The 15,340-nt window shown below is 43.2% G+C and overlaps 1 protein-coding gene across 1 annotated transcript in view; it reads left to right on the top strand.

Moving 5' to 3' along the window:
• Window positions 1-50: 50 nt before the first annotated feature.
• The window catches only part of MAP3K7CL (MAP3K7 C-terminal like), an 82,934-nt gene continuing 67,644 nt past the window's right edge, over window positions 51-15,340 (top strand). Inside the window, exons 1-2 of the mRNA XM_084646134.1 lie at window positions 51-283; window positions 6,383-6,530. Coding sequence (XP_084502260.1) covers window positions 6,513-6,530 — 18 coding nt within the window. The 5' untranslated portion in view covers window positions 51-283; window positions 6,383-6,512. The remainder of the gene's footprint in view (window positions 284-6,382; window positions 6,531-15,340) is intronic.

The following is a 15,340-nucleotide window of genomic DNA, read 5'->3' as shown; positions in this document are numbered from 1 at the left end:
GGCTCCCTGCTCCCTCCCAGGGAGAAGCGAATGATTCCTAGAGCACATCGATCGATCGGAGGGCGGGCGGTGGCTGGTTCGTGGACGCGGGGGAGGAGGTGGCGTCCCTGGGGCAGTGGAGGGGGGCGAGTTGCGCGCGCCCTCAGCTGCCGCCCTGCGCCTTCCCCCAACGGCCGGACTGCGCTGCCTCGCCTCGCTCTGCCGGCGGGAGACCGGGCTTCGCCCCTCTGCCTGCGCCGCCCGCCTGTGCGGCGTCTCAAACCGGGTCCCTCTACGCGCCCTGGTGAGCCCCCGTGTGTCCGCACACACGCCAGGCTGAGTGCGGGCAGCAGGCCCTCAGGGCCCAGAGCCTGGCACCCTGCTGGGCGGGGCGAGGATAGGTCAGCAGACCCTGAGTCCCGATGTGACTCAGGCCCCAAGCCCTGTCAGTTTGCAGTGTGGACACGGGTCAAGCCGCAGCTCCCGGGCGGAAGCTCTGTGGCGGGCACTTCGCTGCCATAGCACGGCTGTGGGTGCTGGGCCAGCAACTGTAAACCCAGGTCTGCAGTGTAGTGTGGATCCTCAAGTGGGGGGGAGGGATCGCTCAGTGGTTTGAGCATTGGCCTGCTAAACCCAGGGTGGTGAGTTCAATCCTTGAGGGGGCCATTGGGGATTGGTCCTGCTTTGAGCAGGGGGTTGGACTAGATGACCTCTTGATGTCTCTTCCAACCCTGATATTCTAGGATTCTAAGTGTGGGTTTGGAAACTCCACGTCCACAAGTCCAGGTCCTGCAGACCCAGGTTTGCAACACAGGCAGTGTAGGCATGCGTGCTGTGCCCAGGGATTCAGTTACTTGGCTCAGTGTTCCCAGAGAAGAGGCCCTTCTCCCGTTTAGTGATGTGGGAGGAAGAGCAGGGTGTTTGCATCCCAGCTGTTTGTGACACCCTTTCCCCCAGGCTGAAACCCCAGAGTATGCACTGTGAGTGTCGACTGTGGTGCATCATCAGTAAGACTAAGTTTTAGTCACGGGTATTAGGAAAATTCATGGACAGGTCACAGGCAGTAAACAAAAATTCATGGCCTGTGACCTGTCTATGATTTTTACTAAAAATACCAGTGAATAAAGCTTGGGGTAGGGAGGGCTGCCCGGGACCCCCACTGGCGGGGCCAGCAGGCTCTCTACCTGGCTTTGCACCTTCCCCCCATCAGCAGTAGAGTTTGGGTGTGGCATGGGGTTGGGGGACGGGACGGGGTGAGGCAGGTTCTGGGCAGCGCTTACCTGGGGGGGCTCCCTGTAAGCAGCAAGATCCCCCTCGCTCAGCTGTTAGGTGAAGGGATGGCCAGGCAGCTCTGCACACTGGCTCTGCGTGCAGGCACCACCCCCCAATGGAAGCTGCGAAGTCAGCACTCTGGGCAGAGGCAGTGCACAGAACTGCCTAGCCACACCTCCACCTAGCAGCTTAGAAGGGGGATGTCACTGCTTCTGGGGAGCCCCCAGGTAAGCGCTGCCCAGAGCTTGCCTTACCTCAACTTGTGCCCCAACCCGCTGCCCCCTCCCACACCCAAACTCTGCTGCGAGGGATGGGCATGGTGACCCGGGACTGCCCCAGCAGCAGCTGGTGCGCCTGGCTAAGGGGCTGCCTGAGCTGCCCATGAGTCAGGCGCACCGGCCGCTGCAGAAATCACGGAAAGTCATGGAATCCGTGATCTCCATGACAAACCTGCAGCCTTAATCATCACCATCAAGGCAAATCCAAAAGGGACCTAGCTTGCTTGCAGATCCAGCACCACCCAGATCAATGTTGAAGATGTATGGCTTACTAGAATGCCATTTGGACTTGATGATCTGGCAGGGTGTTCAGTCTGTGCTCTGGTCTATACTTCAGATGTAGGTGGACGTGGTGTTATGGTGCTCAGTGGTGTGAAAAAGACACAACCCTCAGCAATTTAGTTATGTTGACCTAATCCCCAGTGTCGACTCAGCTAGGTCAGTAGAAGAATGCTTCCATTGACCTAGCCAGTGTCACTCAGGTTCCTACAGAGACTGAAAAGCATCTTCTGTCACCGTAAACTGCAGCTAACGATGGGGCTATGCCATTATAGCTATGGCGCTATACTGCTCTTAGCATAGACTTTGCCTATATCTGTGATCTCACCACTGAAGCTTTTGGTGACCATGTGATCGCCAACTGTGTAGAGGCCTTCCATGATAAATGTCCTTCATAATACACAAAAGTTGTGCAGAGAAAAAGGAGGATGCATTCAAATAATAACAATAATCAGTCTAGATTCAGGGGTTAGGATAGGATGACCAGACAGTAAGTGTGAAAAATCGAGATGGGAGCCTATATAAGAAAAAGACCCCAAAATCGGGACTGTCCCTATAAAATCAGGACATCAGGACCCTAGGTTAGGAAGCCTTTACAGATTGTAAGCCTTAACTTCTTAGTCCTTTGCTTCTCTAAATTAATTTGTTAGTGGTTATATAAATGAGTTTAGCTTCATTCTGTAACCAAATTCTTTCTGCACAGCTTTTGTAAATTTGTTATTTTAATAACTGAATTAAACTAAATGGTTTACGCCTCACTTCATGATGGTGCAGCATGTGTACTTTAGGGTTTCCACTGGTGTGTAACTAAATCTGTTTATTCTAATCTTACATCTATTTAGTTACGCCAGTGCAAATTTTCTTAACATAGACAAGCTCTAAGTAAGGGTTGTACAATCTAGTTCTCTGTTAGCAAATTTTTAATGTTACAGTTCACTTTCTCAAAATTGTACTTGTCTCCTCTATTTCCCATTTTCTTTTAAAAAGTGTCATTTCTAATCCCCCGCCCCATGTACAGAGATTGCATGTGGCCATGAAATTAGGAATTGATTCTTCTTCAGTGCACATGCATAACTTCCAGCAGCACTAAGAAAAGTAGTCTGGTGCTGTGCGTAGTACCTGTAACATGAGTTGTGAGAACTAAGTTCTGTTACTGGTTCTAACTGCTTTAAATTAATTTTGTAAAACTGATTGGATTTCAAGTCAAAGTGTTGGTCCCTTCAAAATCTTCAGTCTCATTAACTGAGAGGCATATTGTTTAGTACTTACTGGTTCACACCTCATTTGTTCTACTGGCAGAAAAAAATACCCTAATAGGAAGAGCAAATAAACTGCTTTTAATACAGTCACTTAAACAACCTCAAGAGGGTGCACTTACCTTAATTTTATGTCTTTCATAATTTAACGGACTTGTGTGTTTTTACACCACCATGTAATACAATAGAAAAGAGAAGTAAGAACTATGCTACAAAGCGAAACTGGCAACAAACCACTTCAATTAATGTTTTTTAAAAATGCCTTTCCTCCATAAGTCTACAAATCAGTTAGGAAAATTTGCCAGCGGGCAAGCTTTGTTATGTTATATAGTCAAGGTCTCCAGGAGTATGAAGCCTCATGAACAATTATGTATTCTTTGTATTCAGTGCCAATTCTAATAACACAATGCATGAACTAGCTTCATGTTAGAGGAGAAGGACGAGCGAGTGTTGGGTGCTAGCTTGGTAATTGGAAGAAGTGGGCTCAGTTACCTGCCCTATCACAGATTTCCTGTGTGAGCTACAGCAAGTCATTAGTATACACTGAAAAGTTTTGCAGCTTTAACTACACATATAATTAAAATGGCCAACTCCCCCTTCTCTCTCCCTCCAGCATGATTGCAGTTATACCGGTATAAAAGTGCTTATGCCAGTATAGCTTATTCTAAAGAGGCATGTGAGTTTCCATTATATAAAGCTCTTTGTAGCATATTTGTAGCTTGCTTTATTGGATGTCAAATAATTTAATAATAGTTCATTAATTATATGTAGGGCTGCTTGTCTATCACGGAGGTGACGGATTCCATGACTTTCTGCGACCTCCGTGACTTCTGCAGAGGACAGTGTGGCTGGCTGCAGGGCAGCCCAAGCAGCTGGCTCTGGGCCAGCCCCACCACCCGCTGCTAGAGCGGCCTTGGGGACAGCCACACCAGCCGCTGGTCTGGCGGCCCCCAGTAGTGGTCCCGGGTGGTCAGAGCAGATGTGCCCTAGGCAGTGCTCCCCAGGTGGCTGGCCAGAGTAGCCGCAGTCCGCGGCCCTGGTCAGTGGTCCCTGTACAGACGGAGCAGCTGCGGCCCTGGGTAGTGGTCCCTGTCTGGCCGGAGCAGCTGCAGTCCACAGTCCCGGGCAGTGGTTCACAGCCGGCCGGAGCAGCCGTGGTCCGCAGCCCTCCTCAGTGGTTCCTGGCCAGAGCAGCTGCAGTCCACAGCCCTGGGCAGCGGTCCCCGGCCGACCGGAGCAGCCGCAGCCCCTGGCAGCGGTCCCTGGCCAGCTGGAGCTGCCGCAGTCCACTGGCCCCTGGCAGCTGTTGTCGCTGGCCCCGGGCCTCCTCCCCAGTAGCACCTCCTCCCCAGTTCCCTCCAGCAGCACCCTCCCCCACCCCGGGATGCCACCACAGGTCACGGCAGTGAATTTTTGTTTATTGCCCATAACCTGTTCATGACTTTTACTAAAAATACCCGTGACTAAATCGTCGCCTTAATTATATGAGCTTCAGTGATGTTATCTGCAGCCCTTCTCTTTCTGAGTTCCCATTTCATAGCTGCGCTGGGTACTTATGTTTATTGGTAGCACCTGAATTCAGACATAATGTAGCCAATGTGTTTTTGTATTACAAAATAAAGACCCTGAGCCTGATCTCAGTTATACTGGTTTTTGCTCTGTTTTAATTCCCGTCACTTCAGTAGATTCATTCCTGATTTTCACTGAGATGAATGAGAACAGAATCAGGCCTATTTAAGAAAAGAAACCTTTAACTTTCCATTAAAAGTACAAAAAACACTCTGTCTCAATGGAGGACTTCTACTCACTCCTCCCTCAAGCTGTCTCTGAAGCACGCACAGTGCCTGTAACAAGCAAAAATCTTTGCTGAGGAACTGAATCAAGGATTTTTGCATGGCATTATGGAATGGTAGCCTTGCAAGCATTGAGCCAGTCAGAAAGCGACATTCCCTAATTAAATCTACAGTAATTAAAATGTCATTAGTTAATTAATTAGGCAAATGATTACAAATACTGAATGTAATTTGTGGAATGTTGAAACTGGACTAAGAATCAAACTCAAGTCATGTAGGCCACCAATAACCATCAGATGGTAACAACTTTAGATCATCACTGACTTGAATCAGCAACCTAGGCGTGAAAGGCTGTGTATCCTCTACCTAACCCCTTGAACAATCTGATTTGTCCCAATTCAGATGTCTTATTAAATGCAGGTTTTATTTGGAGAGGAAAAATTAGCAAGTGTTTGTATCCATTCACAATGCTTTAGATAAATAAATAATGTGGGTGGTTTTTTATTAGAGTATTAGTCAAATGCATCCAATAAATTTGTTCTAAGCACAAATTAAAAAAAAAAAGATTTAAAATGGCTTTGATGCTAGACCACTTTAAAATCATATAAAATATTAGTAAAAAGACCTTTGGTCCTGTTCAGTCAAGAATGGGTATTAAATATTTGTTCAGGGCTGGATGTCTAGTCTTGACTTTGACTTGGCCTTGATCTTTATTTAGCTAATCAGCTACTCAGTTTATATTCTGCAGGGACATTGGCCATACTAGAGGACCATCCAAAGGTCAGAGAGTTGTCTCTTGGCAGTTGACTGCTCCTTCACCAGCCAAAATCTATTACTGCACAAATGGAAATCCCCAGTTCATCTGCAAACACATGTTTCATCAAATTTCGGGATGGCAAAATTTTAACAAAGATGCAAAGAATAGTGTGTAAAAAAGTAGCTTCATTTCCAGTTGCCTATCCAGTACCAGGAGTCTTCAGCTGGAAAATGGAAAGTTAAAAAAAAATTTTGATGAAATTATAAATATAAAATTGAAACTATACTTTGCCAAGGGGCTTCCGACTTTGGCTAATGAAGGGCTCCAGTGGCAATTTGCCAGGGGCCTGAGGGCTATACCTCATTTTTATAAAGCTATGCAGAGTTCATCCTCCCTCATGTGAAACACAGTGGTGTTGGACCACAAAGAGTATGGGGCTGAGTATGGAATGAGAACTATAATCTCAATTAGTAGTAGTAGTAGTATTTACATTAAAGTAGTTTCTAGAGGTACCAGCCAGGTTCAGGACACATTTTGCGAGATTCCACATATACACATAGTAAGACAGTCCCAGACCTAAAAAAGTTACACAGACTAGACAAGACAGACAAAGGATGGAAGGGGAAACAGGCACAGAGAGGAAGTGACTCTCTATGTGGCATTTTCGTCTTATAGATCAAGCCACAAGATAACTCTGTGATCCCCACTTTAGCCTTCCACTTCTTCGTAGCAAATGAAATGTTTACTACAGTTTTTGTAATTTTCTAGCGCCATGAGTAGGAAGATTCACCTGGAAAGGAATGACTACATCTCCTCCAGGTCTTGCAAACTGGTGGGCTCCATTTTGCCTGTGAAAGAGTTCCAGAACCAGATGAGACCCAGAGAACCAACATGAGACATGGTACGAGGAGCCACGGTAAGTGCATTCTCTGGTGAAGAGAACACTGGTGTAGAAACTAAAGCTTCCAGGCTGCTGTTTTGACATATCACTCCTTTTTGGAGATAGAAAGGCTTTTTAAGGATCTGTGAGATGTCTTGATAACCAGAGGGTCAAAACTGTGAAAAGAGTTCAATGAGCTTCAGGCTGTATTTAATACAGAACTGAAGTGCTAGAACAGGACAATAGTCTGGGAAATGAATGACTGAGACTACTGCAGCTAACTGTACTAGATCCCAGTTATGGAGATCAAAATAATAAAAATAATTGCAATCCACAATTTCCGGAAAGAAGCTACTACTGCTGACATGAGTTTCTCTTGGTGGTGATGATGCTGAAGGAAAGAACTTTAGTGGAGGTGCAAGATCCTGAGAGAAGACCACCGATTCTGTTGGTGGGCAGCTGGGACATGCAGGTATGTAATCTTGTAAATCTAGATAGTTCCCCAGCATGTTGGCCAGGATGCCCATGCAGCCTGATGCAATCTGGAACCTCCAAGGAAGACATAAGTCTTATAATTTCAGGGTGCGGATAGAAGAGTTTCCTAGTGTTATATATTCTTTTTTTTTTTTTTTTGCCACCCCTTAACTTGAAAGAGTTTGGCCAAGCATCTCCCTACCGGTCGTCTTCTTGTATTGTCCTCTTTCCTATTGTGTGATAGTTGGGAGAGTTAACTTTGGAATTCTTAATTATGTGTGATCTGAACCTGTGGTATGAAGATTCCACAGAGGTCCTGATCCAAAGCCCACTGAATGGGAATCTATTGACTTCAGTAGTCTTTGGATTAGGCCCAAAGTCTGTAAAGTCTTCACCTCCCTGGTGCCAGCATGGTTGAGGAACATTGGTGTGGCCATGGGAATTTCCCTGTATTTCACTGATCCCTGGTTGCCATATCAGCCCCTTAGGGCTGCCAGCAGCTAGCAGACTGGCCCAACAGTTGGCGGTGGATCAGAGAAATGTAAAGGCCACCTTTTCACCTCCCATTTCTTAACTATTGTACACTCCTTGGCTGGAACTGAGGATCTTGACCTTTGAATTTATATAGTGTCTTTCATACAAGATTCTCAAAACATTTAAAAAATGTTAATGAATGGAGTCTCACAACACTTCAGTACAGTGGGAAGAATGCTTATTCCATTTTACAATGGGAAAATTGAGGCACATATATCTGAAGTGGCTCACTGAAAGTCACAGAGTGAACCTGTGGCAAAGCCAGAAATAGAACCCAAGGTTTAGTCCTAGTGCTGTGTTCTGTGCACGAGACTATGCTCCCTCCCTCAACCTGGTTCACAGAGCACATTACTTACTATACTCTCTCAAAAAAGCTCAGTATCTAAAACTGTAGTGTTGTTACATATTGTTTTCTTAGTGGCTTCATTTTAATCACTCGTGTGTACATATTCCTTTAAACATAAAATAGTAGGCTGAGAAAAATAATGTACTGTTGTATATATTTATATAGAAAGACAACTGCTATGGAAAGCTGCTGAAGTTACACTTAAGCAAGGCAAAAACAATACATGCGCATATACAAAAGGAACAGGCAGAAATCATTTTATAAAAAAAAAATTTTAAAACAGTAAAATGTCACATTACTGTTTAAAGCCAATAAGACAGTAATAGATTAGGAAATCAGTGATCTAATATATACTTAACAGTAACAGATTCTTTTCATAATGCCCATAGAATCAGTATTCATTCATTAATGTTTGTACTGTGCTGTGAATATGCAAAGAGCTATATAAGTACTGCATTATATTTATTACACTCAGATGTGAAATAATGAACTATGTCTTTTCTTAGTAATGGTTTTACATTCAGCAGAATGAAAGGGTTAAATGAAAATTAACCAGATTAGTAAAGAAAAATGTACTGTATGCAGAATTTCCAAGGTACCATTTCACTTGCAATAGACAGGATCTGAAGGTGACAGCCTTGTTTCAGAAAACAAGTAGTCAGCACCAACTCAGCAATGTTAGCAGTTCTCCATGTTGGATATGAGCCAGATTTAATTTGGGCCCTGTGTATAAACGTTTGGGTGCCTGAAACAGCGTCCAACCAGGGAAGATGTCCCTGTCTTTTTGCTTATAAAGGGATATTAGGCACAGCTTCTGCTTGTCATCAATATTATTTATCTTATCAACTCTGAGTACCAGCTGCTTCTCATCTTTTATGGAAGAATAGATTTCAGATATGGCCACACTGAGTCACCTCTCTTCTGCTTTGTTTTGAAACCACAGTAAGAAACAATACATGTCTGAATACTGATTGCATACTTAATTATCCTGATCCTGAGTCATCCTGTTGACTATATTTGGAACAGGATTAGGCCCTGAATAGTATTCACAACAGATTTTCCATTAGTAAGCTTCCAGTGTGTGGAAATTGTCAGTGTGATCATATCAAAACTGAATATGGTTTACTTCTGATAGCCTAAGCACTGTTACTGTACCTGTTATGTCTGCTAACTTGTCACCAGACAATGGAATGGGTTTGACCAATTAGCAGATTTGGTGTTTAGACTTGTTTTGTGCTAAGACCCAAACAGCAATTGTAAAACCAAACACTAGTACTTTTGAGGTCAATTGACTTCATCAGGACTTGTGTTTGATCCATTGTGCACAGGCAGGAAGTCTGTCAGGTGAGCCAAATGAAAGACCTTCTCTGACCAAGTCAGTAGGAGCTATGTGGGCTCTGTCACAGCTGGAAGTTGCTATTTGTGTATTGTACAGAACTTTAATATTCTTTGCAACTGTTGAAGCTCCCATGCTGTCAGGTGATGGGGTCAAGGTACACAGTGGACGGCATAGTTTCTCAACTAGGGGGTGATGACCATACAGCTAGATGGAAGAGGGGGTTCCGAAACCATGGGATGGGAATTAGAAGCTGTTTTTGTATTATAACATGGAGTCATGATTAAGGCTAAGATTTTGTCACCGATATTTTTAGTAAAAGTCAGGGACAGGTAATGGGCAATAAAGAAAAATTCACGGAAGCTGTGACCTGTCCCTGACTTTTACTAAAAATATCGGTGACAAAATGGGAATCTGTGGGTCCACACACTGCCTGTAGCTGCACAGCAGCTAGGAGCTCCGGGGACCTCTACCGCGAGTTGTGTGTTGGGGCTCCAGGGTCCTCTGCTGCCTGCAGCAGATGGGGGCTCCGGGGACCCCTGCTGCCCGCAGCTCTGGGGGTCCCTCTGTTGGTTGGGAGCTCGGGGGTTCCCTTGCTGCCTGTGGTGGCTGGGAGCTGCAGGGTACCCTCACCACCTGCGGCGGCTTGGAGCTCCAGGAGCCACCAGAGGTGGCGGGGATACCCCTCAGGTCTCTGCCCCCACAGACGGCGGGGGAGCCTGCAGCTCCCGACCGCCACAGGCTGAAATTATGGAGGTCACTGGAAGTCATGGATTTCGTGACTTCCATGACCTCCGTGACTACATTGTAGCCTTAGTCATGATATGGAAAAATTTTAGAACCACTGATATAGGGCTTTATAGGAAAAGAAGTTTCAATAACCAAAAGGAAGAACTACAGAAAGTCAGCTGAATACTACTAACCAGATCCTGGGTTCAGCTGAACTGCAGGGTGAATGTATGGGCTAAACTAGCATAAAGCTCATGTTTTTACTGCTCAGATTCAGGGCTGCTGCATGGCCTTAATGCTAGAACAGTTTGAGTTCAGTGGGGTTGCACAAGTTTAACTGATTGATTCTGTAAATGAAACATAGTAATGAAGTCTGTGGATAACGCACAAGAGTAGTAGACTCCAGTGCACTATTTTCATAGTTGTTTTTGCTCTGCAGTGCTAACAGGAGTAAAAAGCAGTAAAATCTTATTTCAGTTATATCAGCAGGTTTGACTAAATCCAAGTACAGATCAGATCTGTTGCCATTATTGTAGTCACTTTTCAAAATAGAACTTCACTTTAAGGAAACCAAGCTCACTTTTTATGCTAGATTTCTTCAATACAGAGACACATTCTGCACACTTTTCAGAAACTTTAAACCAGAAATAGTAATTAGAAAAACATCAGTAAATGATTTCAGAAGCTTTGCATTGAGATAATAGTCAAACACATAATTTGTTAAAAGAGCTTGGGAGAAAGAACCTCATTGGGAAATGTTGCCAGAGACACGGCAGAGAATATGTCAAAGGACACAAACTATATCATATAACGCCAGGCATAAACTGCTACAGCTCTAATTTATGCTGTGAACATTTTATACATCTCTACAATTTACAAAGTCAGCAGATGTCTCAGTAAATATACTATAAGCCCAAAACAGGCAATTTAAGAAATAAAATTTCAGTAGAGGCACTGTCTTCAGGTACAGAGTTGAGAGATATGGCTACATATGAGGTTTGGAGGAGGACAACTGACCTTATTTCTCTCTCTGATCTGTTAACCTGGGAAAGGTCATCAAGGATGGTTACAGTGTACCATAGGGCCAGGCCCCAAGTAGTTTGGTGGTAGCACAATGTGCTACTATGTGAGGGATCAAAGTTCAGAACGTAGACTTATCCCTTGCTTCCAATGACAGAAGAGGCTGGGAGTGTTCTAGACGCAACACAGCTGAGCCCTCAAGGGAAGGAAAAGGTGTTTAATGTTGTTCCTGAGCAGCACTTTTATATTAATCCAGGAGAACTATTCACAGGCTACCTCTTTCCTGGTTCACTGTGATGTGACGCCTTTATGAGGGATGAATTAAGAGGGGAAAAATGGAAGTGAGCATAGAGGACCCATCTTCCCCAAATTAATGTATTTTAGGACCACTATTCACAAGATGACGACTGCAGTAAGGATCTGTTGCATTTCCGTTATAGACTATTTTCAGTGTGGTAATTTCTTAACAATTGTGTCTGGGCTGAAATCTTTGCAAAAAAACAAGATCTAAGCCAAGGAAGAGTAACAACAATTATTTTTTATCAATCAGAAAAAAGTGGCTTGGCAGTTCTTCGGTTGTAAATAAATAAATAGGAATCTATATATTATACTGTTGCTTTTGAACACTGTCAACCAAATTCCCCCTTTTCCACTCTCCGCCATATACATTACACAATTTTAGGCTATCCTAGACTTACCAAGTGTCATTTATACCTAAATTTTACTCTCTGTACTAGGTGGGGCAGGTCAAAAATGGAAGTTCTTTTCCATTTAAAAATTTTAAAAAATTTCTTTTAAAAAAAAATTTCCTGAAATTTTCTGACTTTTCCCAATAACATTATTCAAAACCAATAATTTTGGATTTTTCCACTGGAAAAAAGGGAGGGGGAGAAGAGAAGCTGTGAGAAAAAACAAAAGCCAAGAAGTTTTCATTTTAATTTGAATCCATCTATGTTATTTTGTTTAATTGAAAATTGGAAAATTTCAAATGATACAAAAAATTTGCCAAAAAAAATGTATAATTTGAAAAGACATTTTTGTCAAAAATGTCAACTATCCATAGTAATGAGACTGAATTTAGAGGTTATGGGGCTAGAATAGTGTTTGCAGCAGAAAGAGCAGCTGATGGGAGGTTGTACTTTAAAACAGGCGATGGCCTATTTTTCCTGCTTTTGGATACTTGTGTAATTTACATCTTACTCCCTTATACCTACTTACACCCAATTACCAACATGTAATTTACTACACTTTACATATTACCTCAGAATTTTCCCCTTTGTTTTAAAAATTCACTTTTTTAAGCATGAAACTTTGCAGTTGAATAGTCTGCATTGTGGCTTAATCCCAGCAGTGAGGGGATTTTGCATCATGCATGTATTTTAATAACACAATGGTGTGGAGTTAGAGTTCAGGCTGCAACACTATCCCTATCTTTCCCTGTATGTATACTTCCGTCACACATTTCTTAGAATTTCAGGGTTTATGTGCATGTGAGAATTATGTTCAGATTGGTTTAGGAGCTCAGGTTGTGGTCAAGTTTGGCTCAGTCAGGGCACGATTAAAGATGAATGAGTGAGGGTCTGTGACTCTGCTGGAAACTGAGGTCAATACTGAAACAGAGACCTGAATTTTTCTGGGAGAATAAAAAGAGTCATAGGAATCTAAGAGGAAATTCACTGAGGGGAGATTTTGAAAAGAAAGCTTTTTTATTTTCATTTTTTGTTTCCTAGGTTTGTTTATTGAGCATCATCAGTGTGCTTGGCACTGTATGGAGCAAAGAGGGGACATAGGTTGTAAGGTCTTTGAGTGCAGACCCTAAGTAGACAAACAAGCAATATAAAACAATACTTACATACAGTGACCCACGTCCTGAGGGGATAGAGGCATCACAGCATGGTTCAAGGTGCTGATATATTTTACCATAGAGGGCAAGACCATCATGATATGCTGCCAAGTATCTTAAAAGTTTTTCAGCCTATGAGATTTCACTATACAACATGACTAGTTTGAATTAAGTATATAGGTTGTGAAGTGTTTAATATGATGGGTCAAATTCATCCCTGCTGTAATTCCTGTTGACTTTGGTGGAGTTATACAAGAGAGTAATCCAACCCAAGATGTCAAGGGAAAAACCCTCAAAAATAGGGCTAAAATTTCTGGAAGTAATAGCTACTTTGGTGTGCTTGAGATGTTTCCATATAAATCCAAAAGCAGGAACTGAAAGTATATTCACAGATAGGGAACGTCAGCATGGGATCTTGATTGAAACATGGTAGAAAAGTGAGTATTAGTAAATAATAAATAATTATTGACGATTATATAATATTTTTCATGCAAAATTTCCCAAAGCACACCTGTGATTATTGAAAATCTGCAATTGGGGAGAAAAGTAGGGACATGCTTTTTAATTCCACTGAAATACCTTGGATACGGAGAACTTTTTGAGGGGACAGCTTGGAAAAATAGCAAATTTATTGCTTAAAAATAAATACTGTGACTGTACATTTTAAGTAGGGACAGTAGGCATGAAGCGTTCTGACAGTCTGATCCATAAATTACATACGTAGCAGTCATTTTCACCCATTCATGACACTTACATTTGGGATGGAAAATGGCAGCCATTTATTAGTGCAGAGCTATAACTTAGAACAGCGTCATTTAGGACAGGAAGTGAAGAGTATTTTAATCAACTGAAATGCAAGGGACATTTTGGAAGGCAGAATGTATCTGCCTGATTGGAATTTAGCCAAGTCATGATGATAACCGGCCATTTTGAGGAACTGAAGTGTAAAAAGAGGAACAGATATTCATGTGCTTTATGATACAAAAGGAGCAATCATAATAAAGGAAGAAAGCAATACAATTCAGAATAAACTAGATAGTTTAGGAACCTGCAGTTCAGTATAGAGAAAATATGAAATAAAAATGAAGGATTGGGGAATGTTATCTGTGGAAAATACTGTCAAACAGTACATGGTGCTTAAGAGCAATAAGACCAAAGACCTATTCAGGGATACATAAATGAAGTTATTGAATTGGAGGTAATTTGGAAGATTATAACATGGATGCTAGAAAGCTGTTAAGCCATTGTGAAATCATAGAATCATAGAATATCAGGATTGGAAGGGACCCCAGAAGGTCATCTAGTCCAACCCCCTGCTCGAAGCAGGACCAATTCCCAGTTAAATCATCCCAGCCAGGGCTTTGTCAAGCCTGACCTTAAAAACCTCTAAGGAAGGAGATTCTACCACCTCCCTAGGTAACGCATTCCAGTGTTTCACCACCCTCTTAGTGAAAAAGTTTTTCCTAATATCCAATCTAAACCTCCCCCACTGCAACTTGAGACCATTACTCCTCGTTCTGTCATCTGCTACCATTGAGAACAGTCTAGAGCCATCCTCTTCGGAACCCCCTTTCACGTAGTTGAAAGCAGCTATCAAATCCCCCCTCATTCTTCTCTTCTGCAGGCTAAACAATCCCAGCTCCCTCAGCCTCTCCTCATAAGTCATGTGTTCCAGACCCCTAATCATTTTTGTTGCCCTTCGCTGGACTCTTTCCAATTTATCCACATCCTTCTTGTAGTGTGGGGCCCAAAACTGGACACAGTACTCCAGATGAGGCCTCACCAATGTCGAATAGAGGGGAACGATCACATCCCTCGATCTGCTCGCTATGCCCCTACTTATACATCCCAAAATGCCATTGTCCTTCTTGGCAACAAGGGCACACTGCTGACTCATATCCAGCTTCTCGTCCACTGTCACCCCTAGGTCCTTTTCCGCAGAACTGCTGCCTAGCCATTCGGTCCCTAGTCTGTAGCGGTGCATTGGATTCTTCCATCCTAAGTGCAGGACCCTGCATTTATCCTTATCCTTATTGAACCTCATCAGATTTCTTTTGGCCCAATCCTCCAATTTGTCTAGGTCCTTCTGTATCCTATCCCTCCCCTCCAGCGTATCTACCACTCCTCCCAGTTTAGTATCATCCGCAAATTTGCTGAGAGTGCAATCCACACCATCCTCCAGATCACTTATGAAGATATTGAACAAAACCAGCCCCAGGACCGACCCTTGTAAATGTAAGGACAAGCAGAAATACCTACAAACTGGAGAAGGGCTCTGCATATGGGAAACGATATCCAGACTTCTTGCTACGGAGAGAAGTTACTATACTGGATAAACAAAACAGATTAGCCATGAGAATAATTGGTGTAAGTAGGGTTTGTTTGTTTGTTTGTTAAAGAAATACTTTATTGGAAGCAAAACTGCTAACTGAGGCGGGCTGGCTTTCTTCTGTTTTGCATTTTTCTTATGTTATTGTGTTGAAGAACGAAAGGCATGTCTTCACTAGCAACGTTAAAGTGTTGGCTGTGGCAGCACTGCCGTGGCAACACTTTAATGTGGCTGT

This window comes from Lepidochelys olivacea (genome assembly GCF_965140295.1).
Source record: "Lepidochelys olivacea isolate rLepOli2 genome assembly, chromosome: 1".
NCBI classification, from domain to species: Eukaryota; Metazoa; Chordata; order Testudines; family Cheloniidae; genus Lepidochelys; species Lepidochelys olivacea.
Note: the sequence above shows the minus strand (reverse complement) of the source record. Positions and strands in the feature narration are given on the sequence as shown.